At 33.9% G+C, this 23686-nt stretch overlaps 2 protein-coding genes across 3 annotated transcripts in view; one reads left to right on the top strand and one right to left on the bottom strand.

Annotated features, from left to right (window-relative positions):
• The window catches only part of tmem163b (transmembrane protein 163b), a 43192-nt gene extending 37274 nt beyond the window's left edge, over positions 1-5918 (top strand). For both annotated transcript variants that reach the window (XM_067415696.1, XM_067415697.1), the window contains exons 7-8: positions 1313-1454; positions 5401-5918. In XM_067415696.1, the coding sequence (XP_067271797.1) occupies positions 1313-1454; positions 5401-5461 (203 nt within the window). In that variant the 3' untranslated portion in view covers positions 5462-5918. The remainder of the gene's footprint in view (positions 1-1312; positions 1455-5400) is intronic.
• Positions 5919-10111: 4193 nt separating this feature from the next.
• Positions 10112-23686, bottom strand: part of mgat5 (alpha-1,6-mannosylglycoprotein 6-beta-N-acetylglucosaminyltransferase) — an 88251-nt gene continuing 74676 nt past the window's right edge. Inside the window, exons 12-17 of the mRNA XM_067415688.1 lie at positions 19915-20064; positions 16553-16699; positions 16345-16461; positions 14433-14507; positions 14105-14262; positions 10112-11763 (exon numbers count right to left, since the gene is read on the bottom strand). Of these exons, the coding sequence (XP_067271789.1) occupies positions 11565-11763; positions 14105-14262; positions 14433-14507; positions 16345-16461; positions 16553-16699; positions 19915-20064 (846 nt within the window). The 3' untranslated portion in view covers positions 10112-11564. The remainder of the gene's footprint in view (positions 11764-14104; positions 14263-14432; positions 14508-16344; positions 16462-16552; positions 16700-19914; positions 20065-23686) is intronic.

Raw genomic sequence — 23686 nt, 5'->3', positions numbered from 1 at the left:
TACATGCGACTATATTGGCTTAAAAAACGAATTTGATCAAATCCCACAGAATTTTACCTTAAATAGATATACGTTTGCACTTAACACCAAATCTTTTTTTAAACAGATGTTTAGTGGAATGCTTTTTTTCATATTTTAAAAGGTGGAAAGATGACAACAGATATGTTTTTATGACTTCAGACAATCGCATGGGCTTCTTTTATGGCAGTTTATGGCATTTTTGTTTGAAAAATAAAACCCTGAAAAAGAAAATGCGACAGACGTGTAGATAGACAGATGAGCAGATGGACGGGAATGCAGAGACAGATATATATATGCACAGATGGACGTGTTCATGTATACGTACACACACACACACACACACACGGTTAAAATTTAAATCACATGGCCCGTTGAGAAGAGGTGTGCTATTACTTTTCTATCTGACCAAAATATGTAATTTTTGTATTTGAAATTAGACACACTTAGACATTTACTTTGAAGCTCTTGTCCCTCAGAAATTGCGTGATTTCCACAAATAATTACAAACACATTAATTTAAATGTGATATTTTAAAGTAGAAAATGTTCTTGTAAAACATAGTACAATAATCTGTTTAGAAAAAATTTAAAGAATATATTTATATTTTTACTTTAAATGGAGAAAATAGTGTTCAATATTTGGTAATAAAGTGATACACTTTATTTTAGCGTGTCCTTGGTGTATATTACATGTTGTCACTGTAATAATAATAATTATAAATTATGCAACTAACCTTAAACCAACCCCTATCCCTCACCCTGGAGTAAGTACACGTAGTTAATCATTATTACTCTGCACTTAAATGTAGAATTACACTGTAACACAGACACCTTAAAATAAGGTTTTAACCCAGTATTTGTACATGTATAATTAGGATTCTTTAATGACGCAGTTCCAGTAATTGCTAATGTCAACCAACACTCTTCTATGTACACCAATGTCTCAGTAGCACAAACACACACCCATCGTGGAACAATCGTACGGAAAAATGAGATAAACTCATGTGAAATTCACCAGCTGTCCAAACATCCAGGACTACCAGCTATTTATCACATAAATGACTGATTATCTTGGAACACAATGTCAAGAAGATTTATAATCTGTAAAGATGAAGAATCATTTTTGTTTAATTGCAAATTTTGCTTTTAAAAAAACAGCAACAAAAAACAACATGGTCAATTTATTCATGCTTCCAAACCCATATGACTTTCTTTTTCTTGTGGAACACAAAAGTAGAAGTTTAGCAAAATGTTCATGCTGCTCTTTCTGATATTTTTACATGTATTTTCAGGTTTTAACTCCCTAGTTGGAGGGGTCATGGGATTCTCCATCCTAATCAGTGCCGAGGTGTTCAAACACGAACCTAGTGTCTGGTACCTGGACGGGACCATGGGGGTTCTGATCGGACTGATCATTCTCGCCTATGGAGTCAAGTAAGAGTCCCAACTCAAATATGACATTTTAAGGTGAACTAAATAAATGTTACTTTAACATTTAAAGTTAAAAGATCAATGTTGTGTTACACTTAAGAGATTCATCCTAAAATCAGCTAAAACAGCTCAAATCAGTGAAATAGGGACCATTTACATGACATAGTTTTCAACTAAAAACATGTTATGCGTTTTGGCAGTTCATTTACACGACAACGGCATTTCGGGGGGGCTGAAGTTACATTTTGAAGTTTTGAAAACGATACCGTTATCGTCTCTGTGTAAATTAATTTGTGAAAATGGTGACATCATGCGTATTTTAAGTGTTCAATCTATAGGCACGTAGTGTTTTTTTTTTTTACAAAGTGACATCGCCATCTACTGGCCTGGCATGAATTATATGGCATTTTTTTGTCATTTTTGTGAATTGTGTGAAGTTTTTGACAATGTTGTCGCCTGTACGTGAAAAACGCAAAGGAAAACCTTTTCCGATTGTTTAGAAAAGTCACTCAGGATAAGAAAACAGCTGAAATCAGTGAGATGGGTGCCTTTTACGCACCGTTTTCAACAAAAAACTGAAAAAATATGCGTTTTGGCTTTTTATTTGCAAAACAACAGCTTTCGGGGCCCGAAAATTTTCATTTTGGTTTCAAAGTGCAAGTTTTTGAAAACGGTTTGTCTCTGTGTAAACTACAAAAACACCAATTTGTGAAAACGGTGACATCATTCACATTATGTTTGCAGTTTAATGGCGAGTAGTGTTTCTTTACAAAGTGACATCGCCATCTACTGGCCTGGCATGAATTATACGGCAGTTTTAGTCATTTTTGTGGATCCGTGTGAAGGGGGATCGTTTTTGACAATGTTATCACCTGTACACGAAAAACGCGAATGAAAAGCTTTTCTGTGTGTTTACTGAAAAGTCACTCAGGATAAGAAAACTGTTAAAATCAGTGAAATGGGGGCATTTACACACCGCTTTCAACTAAAAACGGAGAAAAAAATTATGCGTTTTGGCTTATTTGCAAAATAACCGTTTTGGGGGACCGTTTGCAGTTTATGGGCGAGTAATCTTTCTTTACAAAGTGACATCGCCATCTACTGGCCTGGCATGAATTATACACCATTTTTAGTCATTTTCACGTCCGTTTTCACAATTTTGTCTCCTGTCTGTGAAAAACGCAAAGGAAAAACTTGACATGTAAACATACACTTAAGGCCCGTTCACACCAAGGACGATAGCTATAAAAGATAACAATATAGTTTTAAAAACCGTACTCAATATTAAAGAATATCAGAGTTATGTATTAGTATGATATCCACAGCTAGAACGTTAAAAGCACAGAAAAAATATTTTGTTGGATTTATTCAGATTTATCCACTCTGGGACCCGGTAAAAAAAAAAAAAAAAAAACAGTTTCAGGCTCCCAAAATGTTTGATACGTCTGGACGATACACCAATACATTACAAAATGTTTACATATAGAGCTAAACGTGTCTCCATGTGGACAGGGCGTGTAAATAAATAAATTAAATACGATTTCAGTTTTAGTAAGTTTAGTTGAGCTAAAAACTACAACAAACTAACTCAAACTTTAACTAAAGTTAGAATGAAAACAAAAATCAAAAGTAAAACAATTCAACATGTTATTTAATAAATAGTGTATAATTATACACCATGACATTAATGCAAATGTACTCGTACACTTAAGTGTTTTCAGGCGTGACTGTTTGTCTTTGGTGCAACTGTAAATAAACTGTAGCCGCTAATTATGTAGCATTTTGTTGGTTAAAGAGCACATGATGCTCGCTTGCGTGATTTCAAGCAATGATTATAACATCACCAGCCTGTAATTAGCGTTTGTAACAGAAACTAAGAGCGTGCCCATACATCAAACATTCGGGGAATTGTAGCAAAGCTCAACAGTCACATCATCTGGAACGTTTCCCACTGAAAATGGAGACTTGTTGACAGAACCTGAAGTGTAAATGTAAATCTATAAGCTGTAAAATTCCACCTGCTGTGTGTCTCTCCTTTCCCAGAAGCACACAGTGTTGCAGAGTTAAGCTGAGGTCATTTAGTTTGACGTGACAGGATCGTCCTTGAGAGGTTATGAAGTCGAGAGACTGAGTTTAGCCTCGTCATCGTGGCCTACTATGCCAATACATAGTGCTCTATTTACAGTTTATTGTAACTTGCAAAAAATGCAGAGTTAAGTTTAAGGGGATACTCCACCGCTTTTTCATATTAAACTGTTATTCCCTTAACTAAGCCGAGTTGATACATACCTCTCTCGTCTGAGTGCGTCACTTAATCTCTCTGACGTGCGGTGACATTTTGACAGCACTTAGCTTTCTCCACTAAGCCCAGTTCATTCACTATGGTACCAAACAGAGATCAAGTTAAAAGCGACCAAACACCTCCACGTTTCCCCTAAAAAAAAGATTGTATGATTGTGTATGTATGTATATATTATTTTATGACTTTTTTGTTGTTGTTGCAAAATAGACACATTTATTGTATATTTCTCCATATTTTCTTGATTGGAATGAATAATGATGAAAAAGTGCTTTGTTTTTAACCACTTGAGGGCGTGGCAGACTACATCAGTAAACCCCACCCTCGAGAATGATTGACAGATGCGTTAGACATCGGAAATGCAAACGCAAAGCAGATTGCGATTCCATTTGAATTTTGTGCAGGTTGTTGCAGGACACGGAGGAAATGAAATAGCAAATAGGTGATTTTCTATTACTATTTCAAAACGGCGGTTCTTGTGCGTTCGCGTAAACGGAAATGCCAACGGAAATGCGCGATTTGCAATTGCGTTTAGATTATGTCACATTTTAAGCGTCCACAAATTGAAAACGCAATTGCAAATACAATTTGCAATTCCTTTTGAAAATTGTCCGCAATATCCTTCCATACAAACGAAGGGTACATTTTATATGCAATTCAAATACATAAAAATAAAATTTAAGATCATGTATTGAGGTCAAAATATTTAGAATTAACAGGATTTAAATGTTACAAATCAGTTGCAGAAAAAATACTTTTTTAGTGCTGTCAATTGATTTCAGAAAAAAATTGCAATTAATTATTATTATCATTTTTTAAATTATTTAATAATTTTATATTGTAAAATTCCACAAGTACTCTGCAAATAACAAAAACAGTATATTCTATATTCTGTATATTCAATACTGGCACGCATCTTTTTGTGTGTGTGTGTGTGTGTGTGTCACATAGTCAGGACATTCACAGACAGCACGTTCTCGTCTTGTCCCATTTGAATGGTTTAAAAGAATTTGCATGAATAAGAGCTGGGTGGCAAAAAACGGATGCTGCGTTAATTTCGTTAAATATTTTTAACAAGTTAAACTGAAAAATGTATTGCATATGTTAACGCGCTAAATTTTGCGGCACTATTTTTTACATTCTAGTTTTTAAAAGTCAAGCACTAATTTTTACATCCAAACGGAGATTTCAATCAAAGTTCACAATAGAAAAGCCAAACATATGATAGAAAATGGTTGGATGGATCACTTTGAACGTGCACAAATTGAAACAATTTTACTAAAAAAAATCCAACTATTAAATCGAAAATGTGTTTAAATGATATTTTTGTAGATAGCATGTTTGTTTTTTTGTTCATGTGAAAATGTTTTTAGATGAATCAACTTTGTTAAAACTTTGTTTTTGCCTATTCATGTCTTTTTATTCATTTTTAATTGAGTCCTGGTGCCCTCTACAGAGGACACAGCATAACATATGAATAAAATAACAAAAAACTGAAAACAAAATTCACAATTCAATTCACAATAAGGTTTTTTTTTTCTGATTCTCAAGAGGATACAGCATGGATCTGACCTCTAAACCTCCTGTTTTCTTTCAGGTCCGACATGAAAATGAGTGTACTTACACTTTTCTTCCTCTTCCTTCCATCAGGTTGTTAAAGGACATGGTCCCACGCGTCAGGCAGACGAGACACTACGAGCGTTTCGAGTAGGATCCTGATTCTGGACAACTCAACACACACAAACGCTCTTGCGGAGATTCTCCCAAGTGGGAAAACACAACATACACACACTTTTCCTTGCCTCAGGGCAAACCCAACCACAAACTCCCCCTGTAAATATGGATTTGAAAGGGAAAACGGACAATTACATTTATGAAATGCGTATTATTGTGTCTTTCGAGCCGGAAATGAGCCTCAGAATGTGGCAACCAATTTGATATTTAAAACCGAGATTAAAATCACATTTAGTTACACGCATATCTGAGGGAAATAGGATTTATGGGTATTCGTTATATCCGCCCGGGTGCGAGACGTTTTCTTTTTAGGTATAATTTGCGCAGATTATCAAAAATCTTCAGACATTCAGGTTATGGGGAGGTTTATCAGGTAAACTTAACATAGATTGTCAGTTTTTGATTAGTTTGTTTAATTTAAGTATTTATTTCAGCCTTTTGTAAAACTGTAAATCTGTGAAAAATTCACAAAAAAAACCCAAAACGTAGATTTCTTTGCCATACAATTTCAAAATGATTCAAACTTAGATTTCAACAAAATTTCACAAAAGAAAAGCCAAACATATGATAAAAATCCAAGTATATAAATCATTCTGAAAGTGCATAAAAAAAGTAATGCCAAAATAACAGATGGGTTAATAAACTGGAAGAGGTGGTGAAACGACATTTTTGAAGATAATAAAACGGCTCAGAGTTTTTTCTTCATGGAAACGTCTTCGTTTTTCTTTGTTAAAGCGTGCCATCAGATTGTCTTCATGAACTTTTAAAGTATAATATTACTCAACAAACAGGGCATTTTCATATATAATACTTTAATATATATTGTAACATACTTGTCAATGTCAAAACATTATACACAAAGAAATTTTAAGAGCACTAGTCTTAAGTCTAAATCAACTGCTATCATTAGAATAAAAACGTGCCGTTTTTTGAAACGCTTCATTTGCTAGAATAACGTAATTTCATCTTTCGCACTCCATCGAAACGGTAAAGTTGTGTGCAGTTCAGTTGTTATAGCTTAATCCAGCCTCGCATTTAGCTTTTGGTGAAACTTGTAATAATTAAATAGCACACGAACGCGTTTAACGTTACACACGGTAACAAAGCCTTAAAACTTGACCCTTCATGATGTGAAGTTATACGTTCTGAAGTATTACATAGACTGTTGTAATTTTGCCATGAAATTTGGCTATTTAAATGTGTATTTGGGACATGCCAAGTTTCAAAGCATTTTATGTAGCAAAGCAACATGGTGTCGGCCCGGATCGAACTACGAACTGCCTACTGGATTCTACACGCACCGGATGTGGGCCGGATCTGGGATCGCTCCGCGAGTCAGAATAGGCATGTGCTCTGCTATCCAGTGGCAGTTCCTAGTTTAATCGGGTGAAAAGCACATTTCTGCTATAACGTTTGTGCTTTTTTAGAACTGTATGACTTGCGCTGTTTTTTCAGGTGTGTCCGTTCTTTATTGACATTGTTAATACCTTGAGCCCTTGTCAGAGGTACTAGGCACAAGCCCACATTTGCGGCTTCTAAAACCATGTGTTTGTGTGCTGAGGACTTAAAGAATTAGTTCACCCAAACATGTAAATCACCCCACGAGTTACTCACCCTCAAGCTGTCCTAGGTGTATATGCCATTCTTCTTTCAGACGAATACATCAGAGTTATATTAAAAAATGTCCTGGCTAATCCAAGCTTTAAAATGCCAGGGAAGCGCATCCATCCATTATAAAAGTGCTCCACTCACCTCCAGGGGGTTAATAAAGGCCTTCTGAAATGAATTGATGCGTTTGTGTATGAAAAATATCCATATTTATATGGATAAAGTAAAATATCTAGCCTCCGACAGACCACCTTCCGTATTAAACTTGCGGAAAAAGAATAACTGGCACAACGATGACGAGAGGTGTTACGGTAAACTCAAATATTTTTATGTCATAAATATGGATCATTTTCTTACACAAACACATCGGTTCATTTCAGAAGGCCTTTATTAACCCCCCCGGAGCCGTGTGAAGCACTTTTATAATGGATGGATGCACTTTTTTCGGATTAAACTTTTGGGCTGCCATTATAAAGCTTGGATTAGCCAGGACTTTTTTTTTTATCATAACTCTTTTATTCGTCTGAAATGACAATGACATATACACACAGGGTGAGTAAAGCATAGGGTAATTTTTATTTTTAGGTGAACTATCTCTTTAAAACAGAGGCCTGCAGATAATGAGGTTAAAGCATTATAATTGTAACCATTATTTGGTTAAAGACTGAATTCACAGTCAAAAGCCGATGTTAATCCACGCCGGGGCACCGTGGAGTCCGAATGTCATGTGATACATGAATGTATATATTATGTTGCTGTGGAGTACACATGTATATCTACACAGAAATGTCTGTTGTCACAGAAAAAAAGTTTATTTGAAAAATAAAGATATATCCTACAGATTCCTCATTCAATGAAAAACAAATTATGTCAGTTTATTTATTTTTTCAACGTCTTCAAATCTTCCATCATCCCCCAAAACAAATGAGACAACTTAAACGGTTTACAAATCAGTCTGATATGTGAATGCATTCCAGTTTCAAACCAAATAAAAACGAAAGCAAAGTAAACTAGAACAATAGTGAAAAAAATGTGGGTTTCATTCCAATCTTTCCAACATAATTACTGGCCACAATTCTCATTAGACTAATCTAATATCGTAAAACGTTTGAGACGGTCATTAAACGGAGACCATAGTTACAGCTAAGCCGTACAAACAAACACTTTCGAAACGTACTGTAAACCAAATGTAATGACTTTAGTCAACTAGATACATTTGTTTGATTGTGTGATTTTGTGAGTCAACAACCACCAAACGTTTGGCAAAACTATTTCATGCTAAAATGCCGACTCTACTTCAGCTATTCAACTACTGTTTCGGCTTTTAGCTAGCTAGCATTCCGCATTCAATGCTTTATTTCATAAAGGAAAACAGACCGGACAGTTCTAGCAACCATCAGAAGGCACATCATGTAACGAGAGGAAACAATAGCTTGGCTGAAGACCATCGGCTTGCGTACAAACGCGCAGATCTCGACAAAGAGCAGAAACGTAAAACTATCGTATAAGTTAGAGTGGAAAACTAGAAGAGACCCATCTATATTTACAAATGTGCAAATGTTTACAGAAATCATACACTGGATAAAAACATCAAATGAGGTTTTTGCTGGCTTTTGCAATTAAACGGTTTGCAACGTTTGTCCAGAGTATCGACAATAAAGGGAATTATGATATGCTTTGCTATTGATATATAATTGTGTGTGTGTATGTGCGTATGTATGTATACACACACACACACACAACTGCTGTCAAATCTATATCGCATTTAAAATAAGTTATGCATTAAGTATATATATACAAATACACATGCAAGTATTTATTTAAGAGATTTTTTTATATTCATTTATATATATATATATTTATGTATGTATGTATGTATGTATGTATGTATGTATATATATATATATATATATATATATATATATATATATATATACATATATATATATATATATATATATATATATACATACATACATACATAAATAAATACAGTATATGCCTGCAAATATTTCTTAAATATATACATGCATGTGCGTGTGTTTATAAATACATAACAAATATACACATTCATATATATACAAACTTATTTGATTGTGATTATTCATGATTAATCGATATATATATATATATATATATATATATATATATATATATATATATATATATATATATATATATATATATATATTAGGGCCGGGACTTTAACGCGTTAATTAAGATTAATTAATTTCGTGACTTTAACGCGTTAATTAATTACGCAAAAAAATAAAAAATTTAACCGCATTTATTTTTGCAACGCGGGACGTTTTTCAATAAATCAGTTTCGACGGACCGATTATACTGGAACACCAACTAGCGCTCCGGAGTCACGACAACAAACCATGGGTGCGTCTCAATCAGCTCCCTAGTTCAGTAGTCAGGGCACTGATCAGGGAGTCAGCCCATTGACTTATGTCCTGATCAGTGCCCTGACTAGGGAACTAGGGAGCTGATTGAGACACAGGGCATGAGTGAACATGAACGAAGAAGCTGATGAGACTGCTTTGCTCGGCCCCGTGGATGGGAAATTTTGTTTTAAAAAACGAAAGAATGGAAGCGTCGTCAAGAGCATGGTAGTGTGCAAGCTATACAACAAGGAATTTGGGTATCACCGCAGCACATCGAGCCTCAGATATCACAAATATGCTTTTGCTAAACTTAATGACAAACATTGCGCTGGTCTGCTGGACTGAAATAAATAAACAATATTTTGTTGATTAAGCTTATGTATTCAGTCATTATTCAATGGGATACTAAAAATACATGTGAAAAATAACTTATCACTGTTCTCAGGTCAAATATTTATATGCGATTAAAATGCGATTAATTTCGATTAATTAATTACAAAGCCTCTAATTAATTAGATTAATTTTTTTAATCCGAGTCCCGGCCCTAATATATATACACACACACACACACACACAAACATATATATATATATATATATATATATATATATATATACATATATATGTATATATATATATATATACACACACACACACACAAACACACATGCATACATACATATATATAATGTTAAGAAACATTTTACAGGTAAACATTTTATAGTTTTCAATGATTTTTAAAAACAAATCTAAATTGAGCTCAACGGACAGTACTCTGGACAAGCATGTGCGCATACATTTAAATTAGTCTGATAAATAATATTTCCCTCTATAAAGAATTTTCTCTTCTATAAATAGTGACATAAAAATCAACAGGCAGAGATAAAGATCTGTATACAAAATAAATTAAAAAACAAACTTTAAAACAATTGTACAGTGTGTTGTAATATCTGGTGTCAAATCTTCGCTATAGTGCATTTTCATTCCAAAACAATAATTATTTTAACGTTTTGTTTTTTTCCCTAAAAAAATAAAATAAAATAAATCAAGAGGCGTTTTAAAATAAAAACTGAGAAGGCCAATCTGTTTTTAACACAAAGTAAAAAAGAAAAAAAAAGTATTCTATCCACGTACACTTTGCTTTTATACAGATATCTTTTTTACACAAATAAAGATAAAATTTTACAGAAATATCTGACTGGATTGGTATTTACTTTATCCACATATATAAACTGAGACACTTTTTGGCATGTAACACAATAGCAAAAAGTGACCCAATTCAGTCAAACTCACTCTACTAGCTTCCTTACCGGTTAGTTTGGTCAACTGGTTTGTGTTTTAATTTATACCGACTGGTTTGCGGTGTGTGTGTTCACTACAGTATCTTACCTGGCAGTACTGCGAGTGACCAACACTGAAAACTCTCAGTGTTAGCATGTGCTGTTACAAGTTGCAGGAAATAAACTACCATGCAGAATAAACGGGAACGGTTCAGTGTCTGTTATTTACACGTCAAGAGCCAGTAAGTGGAACGTCCGTTACAGTGTTAAACTGGGGAAGATTCTTTGCCAAGTCCGCTCCCCCGCGACTTTAAAACAACAAGCGCACTCGCACACACACAAACAAACAAGTTTTCAGAAGCGCGAAGAGTCGGACTAGGAAACTTGGTTCTTCAGAGAAAAGAAAAAGAGCAGAACGATGAACCGGGGTGATAAATGTCACTACAGTGTTTCCTCCGTGCCTGCAGGTGGCAGTGTAGAGTTCTGATTCCCTGCACTCCGCTTCAAGTATGCCAGGCAGAAACCTGTTCAAGTTTGCGGAAATAAAATAAATCCAGCAAAATAAATGGTTTTCTTCCCTCTCCATCCATCGGTTTTTCGGCAAGATCAATTTCTCTTAGCCGAGAGCTGCCACACCTTTCAGTTTGAGACGTCTCTGTTCGTGTGTGTATGGGATAAAACAAGAGTTGAATTTCTCAGAATTCTTCCAATAGCATCAGCACACGTAAGAACCCTGGCACCGTCCGCATTGCACGTAACAGTCCGGACCTGTCCAGTACGGGGTTGCGATGGTGTGCGTGTGTTATAAGCAGTCTTTGCACAGCGCCACCTGGCCTTTCATGTAGTCTCTGCAGGGACAGATGCGTGTGAGGGACTGATGAGCGCCGGCGCAGCTGAACAGCAGTAAGTCGGACTGGAACACGCAGTGCCGCGCCGATTCACTGTAGGCCGGGATGACGATATCATTGGCGGACTCCACCGTCTTACACTCCACACCATACCTGTCCCCCAAAAAAATGTCAAATAAAAAATATTTTTTAATAAAGAAACTGAGAGAACATTTTATATATATATATATATATATATATATATATATATATATATATATATATATATATATATATATATATACATACAAATATTTTCTTGGAAAATAAAGGAAAACAAAGAAAATATGCATCTAATAATATTTATGTTTAGACAGGGGCGTAGCCATCTTTTCAGAAGTGAGGGGGACAGAAATGTCGTAATACCATTTTTTTTTGTTTTTTTTGTTTTTGTTGGACCAATATAATTTATCGCATCTCTTGCTTTTAATTGGGCAAGATATCAAATACACTGCTGAACAATAACCAATAATTAATATCTATAATATTATTCTCCTATTCTCTTTTTTGTGTGTGCCAATTTTATGATTGGTTTATATACTACAAACACTTCTGCATTAAGACTCCATAGATTTTATGCAATGTAAAAAAAGTATATATATTCTGATGTAACTCATCTGTTCTCTATGTGAATATATAGTAAAGTGTGATTTATTCCTGTGATCAAAGCTGAATTTATCATCATTACTCCAGTCTTCAGTGATCCTTCACTAATCATTCCCATATGAGGATCTGATGATCAACACACATTTAGGATTATTATCAGTTGTGCTGCTCATGGTGATGCTTAATTTTCTAAACATTTGTGGTAAAATTAAAAAAGAGAGAAATTAATACTTTTATTGATCAGACATGCATTAAATTGATCACAAGTGATATTTGTAATATTACAAATTAGATAATTTATTTAATAAATGCAAATAAATGCTGTCCATTGAACTTTCTATTCATTAAAGTATACTGAAAAATAACATGTAGGCTATCATGGTTTCCACAACATTTTGGGAACTGTTTTCAACACAGATAATAATCATAAATGTTTCTTGATTATGAAATCCTCATCTGAGAATGATTAGTGAAGGATCATGTGACACTGAAGACTGGGGTAATGATGATAAATTCAGCTTTGATCACAGGAATAAATTACTATATATTCACATAGGAAAAAAAGCGGTTTTAATTTGTAATAATGTTTCAAAATATTACTGTTTTAACTGTTTTTGATTACATAAATGCAGCCGTGGTGAGCAGAAGATACTAAACATTAAAAAAACTGCATTTTTCATATGATACTTTATTGTCAATAAATAGCCTACATTGAGATGACTTGAAAAACACACAAAGCATATATTGTCGCAATCGTCTGATTGTCGTCGTCACGTTTCATAACTCATAACGATTGTTTTCCTTCAGCTGCTGCTCCAGCGTGACTGGGTATTACGAATCCACTTTTGGACTTTCTGTGAGAGCGCCCTCCTCATATTAAGATTCGGAAAAAATTACAGGTCATGCATAGATAATTTTTTGTCTCTAAATTTAAATCTTGATGTATTCACATTGGTTTCTATGTAAATACACTTGCCCCTGACCTCAAGAAGCGCGCTATCAACCGAGTTTAGAAAAGGCTGTCGTTAGCGTCCCTGTTAACTTGCCCGCCCCCGCACAGGGTAACGCCGGTTCGAATCCCGCTCAGAGCGGGTCGACTAGGATCGGTGAGACCCAGTAAAAGTGCGGGGGACGAAAATACATTTTATTAAAAGTGAGGGGGACACGTCCCCCGTGTCCCCCGCGTAATCTACGCCCATGTGTTTAGAAATTAAATGTTTTTAATTAAATGTTTTTTATATAAATATAATATATAATACAATTTATCTAATAAATACTATTCATAATAAGTATTCAAATATTTATATTTTAAAATGATAAAATATATATATGATTTAATAAAAATATGTAAATCACATGTATGGAGAAAAAAAGGATAATTACATTAAAATAGGTAAATAATAAACAAAATATTAAATAACATAAATATTAGTATAAATAAATATTTTAAAAATTTATTACTTAGACATATTTTCATATTACAAAATACAGCTTAACAAAATTAATATTATAATTCTAAATTCTTATTTAATAAATATTCAGATAAACTATTTACATTAAAATAATCAAATAAAAATAACTTATGTGGATTAAAGCAATTATAATCATGTGCATCAATATAAAAAAAACTTAAATACTATACATTTCAATATTCTCTGTGGAAATATGAGGTTTTTATAAAGAGACCAATGGTCAAGTTGTTTAGAAAAAGACTTAAAACCTGATGCAAGTTCTGAGCAAACCCCACCATACCTCAGCAGGAGCAAATCAACTGAGTCAATAAAAGCCATGTGAACTACACCAGCGCCCTCTGCTGTCTGGATGGAGAGGTGTGTGTGTGTGTGTGTACCTGGCCAGATCCTTGTCTTTATTGAGATGCTGGAAGAAGGAGGGCTCACAGATCAGCTGCTCTTCCTGACACACCTGTTTGCAGGACTTCCCTGCCGGAGCCAACTTCACCTGCATGGTGCTCAGAGGAGGCCACATCACCTGACCGTGACAGAAATCCTGCAGGAAGACACACAGTTTGAACAACAGATCAAGCGTGCATTCTTCACACGATCGTTACAGGCATGTCAGGTCAAATAACACTCTCACGCAAACACACACACACACACACACACACACACACACACAAACACCTTATATCTCCTCTACTAACACTCGGTCACAGGTACCTGGTTCTCGATGAAAGCATTGACGCGCTGTAACATCCCCTCACAGGTGAACTCGTACGGCAGATACGGCTCGATCTGAAACAAAAGAGGAAGAAAAACATAAGAAATTAGTGTGTACGTGTTCAATACGACCCAACCTCCTAAACAGTCAAAATGATTCAGAAATCGAGTGAATTGTGCTTAAAAAGTACTATGGTACAGTGAGGAAAATAAGTATTTGAACACCCTGCTGTATTTGGGCGACTGCACTGTATTAAGGAGAGGATGACCGGTGCCATGTATTGTGAGATTTTAGGGAACAACCTCAGTTAGAGCATTGAAGATGGGTCGAGGCTGGGTCTTCCAACATGACAATGACCCGAAGCACACAGCCAGCATAACCAAGGAGGGGCTCTGTTAGAAGCATATCAAGGTTCTGGCGTGGCCTAGCCAGTTTCCAGACCTAAACCCAATAGAGAATCTTTGGAGGGAGCTCAAACTCCGTGTTTCTTAGGGACAGGGCAGAAACCTGACTGATCTAGAGAAGATCTGTGTGGAGGAGTGGGCCAAGATCCCTCCTGCAGTGTGCAAACCTGGTGAAAAACTACAGGAAACGTTTGACCTCTGTAATTGCAAACAAAGGCTACTGTACCAAATATTAACATTGATTTTCTCAGGTGTTCAAATACATATTTGCAGCTGTATCATACAAATAAATAGTGAGAAATTGTAAGAAATTGTGATTTCTGGATTTTCTTTTTTTAGATTATGTCTCTCACAGTGGACATGCACCTACGATGACAATTTCAGACCCCTCCATGATTTCTAAGTGGGAGAACTAATGTTCAAATACTTTTTTTCCTCATTGTATGTCCGAAATTTGCTACAATGTCTACAAAATTGTCCAAAAAACAAACTCATTTTAAGCGAGAGAAAATGACTAAAATCTCAAAAAATACTAAAATAAATAAAATAAATGTTTTACTCTTCAAATAAGAGAAGAGTTAGAGAATTAGGGTGTATTGTGAAATAATTGCAATTTATTAACTTTGCATGATTTTTATAAATACATAAAAATGTATCTGTATATTAATATATCATTTATTATTCATAGATGTAAAACAAAATATTAAAATATTGATATTATATTCGTTTTTTTATTATTATTACTATTATTAAAATGTATATTATATTATGTAAAATACTATATTAAATTGCTATGTATTATGTTAATATAATTTATTATTTGTAATGCAAAACTAAATATAAAAACATTTGTATACTTTTATTCCTTATATTTATAATAAACATAATATTTTATTTATTACATTATATTCACGTTCTCTTCTGAGGACTGAAACACATGAACATGTAAATTTAGCTCAAGCTTTTATGAAAATTATTAGTTCAACATTAATACATAATTTATTATTCAAAGCAAAACAAAAGTAATATATTGACATATTTATATTCCTTATAATTTTAATAAATATTTGTAGATATTACAACATACTATATAAAATAGTATTTATATAAATTACATTAACAAATGTAAGTAATACTTTCATAAATTCATTATTTATGGAAAATAAAGGAAAACTAAATTAAAATAACTATCTAATAAATAATATTTATTTAAAATTTAAGTACAAAAATATTTGTGTATTATACAATTTCTATTAAGAAATTTAAAATATACATTTACAATATTAACATTTTATTTATGGAAAATAAAATATGCATCTAATAAATATTATTACAAATGTTAAATATGTTATAAAGCATTATGTTATACAAATATGTAAAAGCATATCTACAATGATTATTGTATGAATATATAACGTATTATTTGTAATGTAAAATAAAAAATTATTGATATTATACTTACATTCCTTATATTTATAATAAACTTTATTATATTTATTATATATACCTTCTGACTGAGGATGGCTTTGATGGCGTTCTCCACCTCTGCAGGATCTTCGATGTTGACGGTCCAGACGTGTGGCCGTCCGATGTACACCTCAGCATAGGGGTGCTGGGAGGTCAGCTGGGGTCAAAGGTCAAACAGACGTCAGACACACCGATGTTGAACAGCAAAAACTCAGCAAGTGACTGTTAAATGAAGAAGAATGACGTACCTCTCTTAGCGTGGGCTTGCCCTTGAAGAAATCGGTGTTTTTGCTGCTTTTAGGCGGATCAAACCTCGGGTTCAGGAAAGCGCAGCCATTGGCTATGGCCTCCAGAGGGGCGGGGCCTTCGTAAGGAAAGGAAAGCCCTACAAAAAGCTGGAGAAGAAACAGAGTCCAGTCAATTAATCCTCATCTGTAGAAGAAAACACGAAACACTTCATTTATGTGGTGATAATGCGATAATGGCAATTTAAATTTGTAAATGTATTATTCATGAATAAATTATATTACAAAAAATATATTGATATTGTTTCTGTAACAAAGATTTAACTTTGATTTCTGAACACTGAAACGTGTCATTTATGAGATGTTTAATACGAAAATTTAGCTCAAGCCTAAATATTAAATTATCATATTAGTATATAATTATGAATATATATATATAAATTGTTACATAAAATCACAACAACTTATAATAATAATAATAATAATAATAGCACTTATATGAAATGATTAATTCATATAACTATTATTGTTATATGAATATTCAATTTAATTAATGTACAAATATATCAATATATTGATATTGCATTATAAATATACTGATAGATTCTTCTGAATGAAAAGTGCATTATAAATTAAATCTATTATTATTATTACATATCACTATTATTAGATTCATATAAAGTTAATTATAATGTAAATAGATCTAAATATATTGATACTGCATTAGATATAAATATTCTGACAGTTTTATTATTGTTAGAATAAAAATATTTATAATGTAAAAAATATATACATATATTAATATATATGCATTATTATGCATATATATGCATATACATATATATATGCATATATATATATATATATGCATATACATATATATATGCATATATATATATATATATATATGCATATACATATATATATGCATATATATATATATATATATATATATATATATATATATATATATATATAGATATATATATATATATATATATATATATATATATATATATATATGTCTCTAGCATGTGCAATGCGTTTCCGATTGAACATTCATTTTCATACTTAAATTTAACATAGATTTGTTTAAATCCATAAGAGCAAGTATGAGCGATAATAAAGTAATGCTCGATTAGCAAACACCACTAACACACACTCTCACAGATGATTTATGTGTTATTACGGTCAAACGTAAGCTTGAACGAATGAAAGTTTCTTGTTCTTCTCATTAAGTCAGGCCTGATTTCATCCATAATTCTCATCTCAGCAGGAGCAGGGCTGTTTTTGGAAGGAGAGATGTATTTAGCAGATTCTTGAGATGGAATCCGGGACTTCTGGGACACTTTAACAAGCTCTCGGAGGGAAACATCAAACAAACGACCCATTGATGGGAACCTGACAGCCCAATCCCAGAGCCAATGAGGGCAGAGCGAATCTGCCAGCCATAAACTCTCATTTAAACAGCGGCACTGCTGCGATCGCGCTAAAAACTAATCATAACCTCAGAACGCCAGCTCCAATTATAATCAACGGCGAGAACGGGCGGCCGGGTCGCTGATACACGATCCCCGTCTCAAGCCGTCGTATAATAGTGTTGAATTCATCTAGATGACTTAAGCCAATGTTTCCATGCGGAGAGCAGAGGCGGCGCGGCCCGTCCAGACCTCCACAATCATGAGGCGCTTCACTGGACACACAATGGCTGATCTGTGCTCAGACGGACAGATGACCACACGCTCACAGGGACACGCTTGTGTCGACCAATCAAATTAACCCCTAACGCAGCATTCATGGAATCATTCATGAATAATGTTAGTTTAACCTCATTTACTTCAGAAAAGTGATGAAAAGGACAGGAAATATGTCGTTTCACTTCTAAACGTCTACTTCTCTAAGTAAGCTTTAACTGACTCACAAAAATAACATTAAATATATAAAATAATGATGTGTACTATTATTTTTATTATAAATAAAACACTAATTATAACAAATATTGTTTTAATTATATAATAAAATATTTTAATTATTTATTTGTCATATAAAATTACAATGTTGTTAATTTGTTCAAATCACAAACAAATTGATCATCATTAATAATAAGAAGAATAGTGTTCTAAAATATTATATACAAAAATGTATTATAGTTATATGTTTTGGGACACAACACTTTAGTAATAAAGTAATTAGTAACTACATTTTTATCTAATCAAAATGATCGATAATAATAATAACAACAACAATGTAGTTAATAAAAGAAGTATAAAATATGAAGTTTAATATTAGTATTAATATTAACAGTTATTATCAGAATTACAGTTACTCTTCAGTACTCATAATTAACTATTTGAATATCATAATGTAAGATATTAAATCTACTAATATGAATAAAAACTATTCTAATGCGTTTTAATTAAATTCCTTAAAACAATATATAATCAAAAGTATTAATAATTATTATAATAAAACATGATTAAAATTCAGATTAACAAAACACTAATTATAACAAATATTTTTGTAATTATATGTATTATAAAAGACTATATATATATATATATATATATATATATATATATATATAGATTACAATTCAAATTATTAATAATAATACTAGAGTAACAATAATAATAAAAAGTAATGTTAAATAATGTTTTAATATATTAAATATAATCATGTATATTAAAATTTAAACATTAATTATGAAATTATTATTACTATTATTTATATGCATTATAAAATACTCATTACATATTTTACTAAATTGTTATATAATCAAAATAACAACTATTATAATATAATATTAACAATATAATATGACAACATATATATCAGTATTTATCATTTTGATATATAAATGAATAATAATAATCATTATTAAAATAATAAGTTCTGTTGTTGAGCTTCTATTGTTTACCAACAGGTGGCAGCAGAGAGGTATTGAACAAACAGGCTGAAAGAGAGCCAGAGAAAGATACAGAGACAGAAACGAGCCTTCTTTATCATCTGTGGAGTGGGCCGAGGCTAGACAACATTTGCATGTCTGAGGATGAGTCTCGGTGACTTTGCTTATTTGTAAATCAGTCGCAGCACTGACGGAGCAGTCTGAAGACCAGATGAAAATGAAGCGGCATGAATCTGAAACAACAGGAAAGTTAAAAATCGAGCTTGAAGCGAGGAAAAAGGCTGATTCCGGAGGAAATGAAGCTGAGATAGACTTCAGAGAAACAGCAGTGAGAGCACATCCTCTCTTGTGGTAGATCTTCAAGTACGTGAGCTGTACACACTGAGCTACGCATTCGAGAGAGAAACCCAGAATAAACTATTGTAGATGCCGCATACAAGTCTCACAGTTTAAAACGCACCTTGGTCTCGCGCAGCAGGAACTGGAGGTCGCGTCCGCTGAGGATGCCGTGGTTCTTCACGTAACCCGGCAGGTGGACCGTACTGGTGCCGTGGACCGTGCCGTGCACTTCCATGTACGAATGAATGATGTCCAGGTATTTCTTTTTATCCTAAAAACACAAAGACACATACATGTGAGAAACATTCGGCACCTGTAGATAAAACCTGGAATTTAAATGGTCTTGTTGTGCACAGCTCAAACACTCTGAAACGAGTTTTCCTTTCTGCTGATGTAAGCAAGAATGTGTGGGCGGAGCTAAATATTGTGGAACTCTATGTGACCCTGGCCCACAAAACCAGTTATAAAGGTAATTGTTTTTCAATTGAGATTTATATATCATCTGAAAGCAGAATAAATAAGCTTTCCATTGGTGTATGGATAGGACGACATTTGGCCGATATACAACTATTTGAATATCTGGAATCTGACGGTGCAAAACAAATCAAAATAGTGAGAAAATCACCTTTTTTATTGAGAAAGTCGGCCAAATGAAGTCCTAAGCAATGCATATTACCACTACTACTAATAATAATAATACGTTTACGGCATGAAATGTACAAAACATCTTCATGGAACATGATTTTTACTTAATATCCTAATGATTTTTGGCATAAAAGAAAAAAAAATCGATAATTTTGACCCATACAATGTATTGTTGGCTATTACCACAAATATACCCATGCGACTTATGACTGCTTTTGTGGTCCAGGGTCATGTATATATATATATATATATATATATATATATATATATATATATATATATATATATATATATATATATATAAACACTTCTTATATAATCAAAATGAACTAACAATAATAAAACTGTACATTATTAATAATAAATACATTTACAAATTTCTAGCTCTCAGTGTGAACTTGTTTCAGTTGAGCAGAAGTGCAAAAGCAGACAGGAACAGTCAAGCAGGACCCTAGAGGGAAAACCATGAGATGAAGAGGGTAAAATAGAGCCTTTTCTCTACAAACGCTCAAAGAAAACAAAGACACCCACTTCCTGTCAAAGGGTGGAAAAAGAAATACAGCCATGTGTGTGTGTGCGCGTGTGTGTGTGTGTGTGTGTACACTAGGTCACAAAAACCAAATGAGAGTAAAAACGCAACTAATTTGTGTGTGTGTGTGTGTGTGTGTATGTGTGTGTGTGTGTGTATGTGTATGTATGTGTGTGTGTGTATTATTTTTATTTTTTTTATTTTTTTATTGAGCAAATTTACAAAATAATAACTTTTACAAGGTAGTGTGTGTGTATTATTTTAGTTACCACATTCATTTATATATTTTAGTTATCACATTCATATATATATATATATATATATATAAATCAAGAAACAAATAAATAATTAGGGGCCAAGCACCGAAGGTGCGGAGGCACCTATTGAAATCGTTAGTGTTCCTATTATTATTATTCTGCTTCTTCTTCTTCTTCTTCTTCCGCCATAGGAGTCTCTGGCAGCCCATAGAACCGTATGGTAAAAAGTTGTGAAATTTGGCACACTCATAGAGGCCAGTCTGAGCTGTCACTATAGCAAATTTGGTGCCTCTAACTCAATCCCTCTAGCGCCACCACCTGTCCAAAGTTTCACTCATATTTATGCTTATAACTTTTGACCCCTAAGGGCTAGAAACAAAATTCTTTTTTCATCGGATTCCTTGGCTCAAGCCGATTCGATTTCACCCTATGATGTCATTTTCCGGTATGCAAATTTTCCCGCCATTTTGAATTTTCTGAAAAACCTACTTTTTCGAACTCCTCCTAGGCCGTTGCTCCGATTTTCACGAAAATTGAAACAGATCATCTTCAGAGCATGTTGACAAAAAGTTATGGAATTCAAGTTGATTCGTCCAATCGTTTTCAATAAACGCACAAACAAATTTTACGTGGAGGTTGCAAAAACACACTAAAGGCTATATCTCCGCAACGCTTTATCGTATTCAAACCAACCTTGGTACATGTCATCACAAGCATGACTTGAAGCAACATGCAGCGTTTCGGCGCAGCGCCACCTACCTGTCCGGAGATACGAAAAATGCCTATTTTGGCTTATAGCTTCTGAACCGTTTGCCCAAAAATCATAAAATTGGTCTCATTAGATTCAGGGCGTCATGCCGAGTCGACTGATATCCAATTTTACCATGTCGGCCATTTTGGATGTCGGCCATTTTGAATTATGTGCAAAAATGCTGTATTTTATGAACGCATGAACAGATTGTTATGAAACTTGGTATGGGTCATCACCACGATGCCCTGAAGTAGCCTGAGAAGTTTCGAAACAGCGCCACCTAGTGGAGAATTTTTTTTTTCAAACGCTTATAACTTTGGGTGTGGTTGACATATTTTGATGGGAGTGTGTTTTTTGGTCTCCTGAATCCTTGCCGACTCCAACGATACCAGACTTGCCAGGTTTCGGCATATGGTTTGCGCAGAGTTGTAATTTAGTGCTTAAAAAACATTTGCTGATATCTTCGAAACCGCTAGTCCGATCGAGACGAAACCAGCCTCAGAAGTTCGGAAACATAGGTCGATAGCTATACGCTAATGCCCAAATCTCAAAATATTGATAGTAAGGGGTAGTAAAATCCAATCAAAGTCAGGTGTCAGTCATTTTTTACGTGTTTTTTCATATAAATGTCTATAACTCCAAAACAAAATGAAATATTTTCACCAAACTTGACACACATATGTATGGGCTCACTACGAGGACACATAAAAAAATTGGTGGGATTGTGCCTCTTGGTGGCGCTATAATAAAACAAAACATGAAATTCCCATTGACTTCAATGCAGTATTACGGTTTAAAATGCTAATGCTATAATTTAAGAATGCACTAGTGTATCGTTACAAAACTCGGTATGTGTCTTCCGCTCTATGTCCCGAAGATATTCAAAAAGTTTCGGGGCAGCGCCACCTTGTGGTCAAAAGTTGTAATAAAATGTACAAAAATGCTAATAACTTTTGATTAAATTAGCCTATTGTAATGAGACTGGTCATAATACATTCATTGGCTCATGCCGAGAAGATAGATACCAATTTTGCCATATTTTGCAAACATATCTGTGCTCCATCTTGTTATTTGTTAAAAATCTACTTTTTCAAACTCATCCTAGACCGTTTGTCCGATTTTCACCAAAATTGATCCGTATCGTCTTCAGACCATGCTGACAAATACTTATGGATTTCGGATTGATAGACAAAACAGTTTTCATATACCACTGCAACAGAGTTGAGCCATGATGCAAAAATTACTCTTGAGGCTGTATCTCTGCAATGCTTTGACATATTGACACCAAACTTTGCATGTGTCATTGTCATCTCAATCTGACTAAACCACATCAGTTTCGTAACAGTGACACCTATTGGTCGAAAGTGATAAACCATTAAACCATTATTATTGACTGTATTTAAAATTTGACTGCTATTTTGCCTAAAATCAACTTAATAGGTCCTTAATGGCTCATTGTTGCAGTTGGCTTGAGACTTCCAGCCATGCTGGCATGTCTTGTCTTCTTCTTTGCGCTTGGCCCCGATAATTATTATTCTGCTTCTTCTTCTTCTTCTTCTTCTTCTTCTTCTTTTTCTTTTTCTTCCGCCATAGGAGTCTCTGGCAGCCCATAGAACCGTATGGTAAAAAGTTGTGAAATTTGGCACACTCATAGAGGCCAGTCTGAGCTGTCACTATAGCAAATTTGGTGCCTCTAACTCAATCCCTCTAG

This window comes from Pseudorasbora parva, chromosome 14 (assembly GCF_024679245.1).
Source record: "Pseudorasbora parva isolate DD20220531a chromosome 14, ASM2467924v1, whole genome shotgun sequence".
NCBI lineage: Eukaryota > Metazoa > Chordata > Actinopteri > Cypriniformes > Gobionidae > Pseudorasbora > Pseudorasbora parva.
This window is presented reverse-complemented; position numbering and strand designations above follow the sequence as displayed.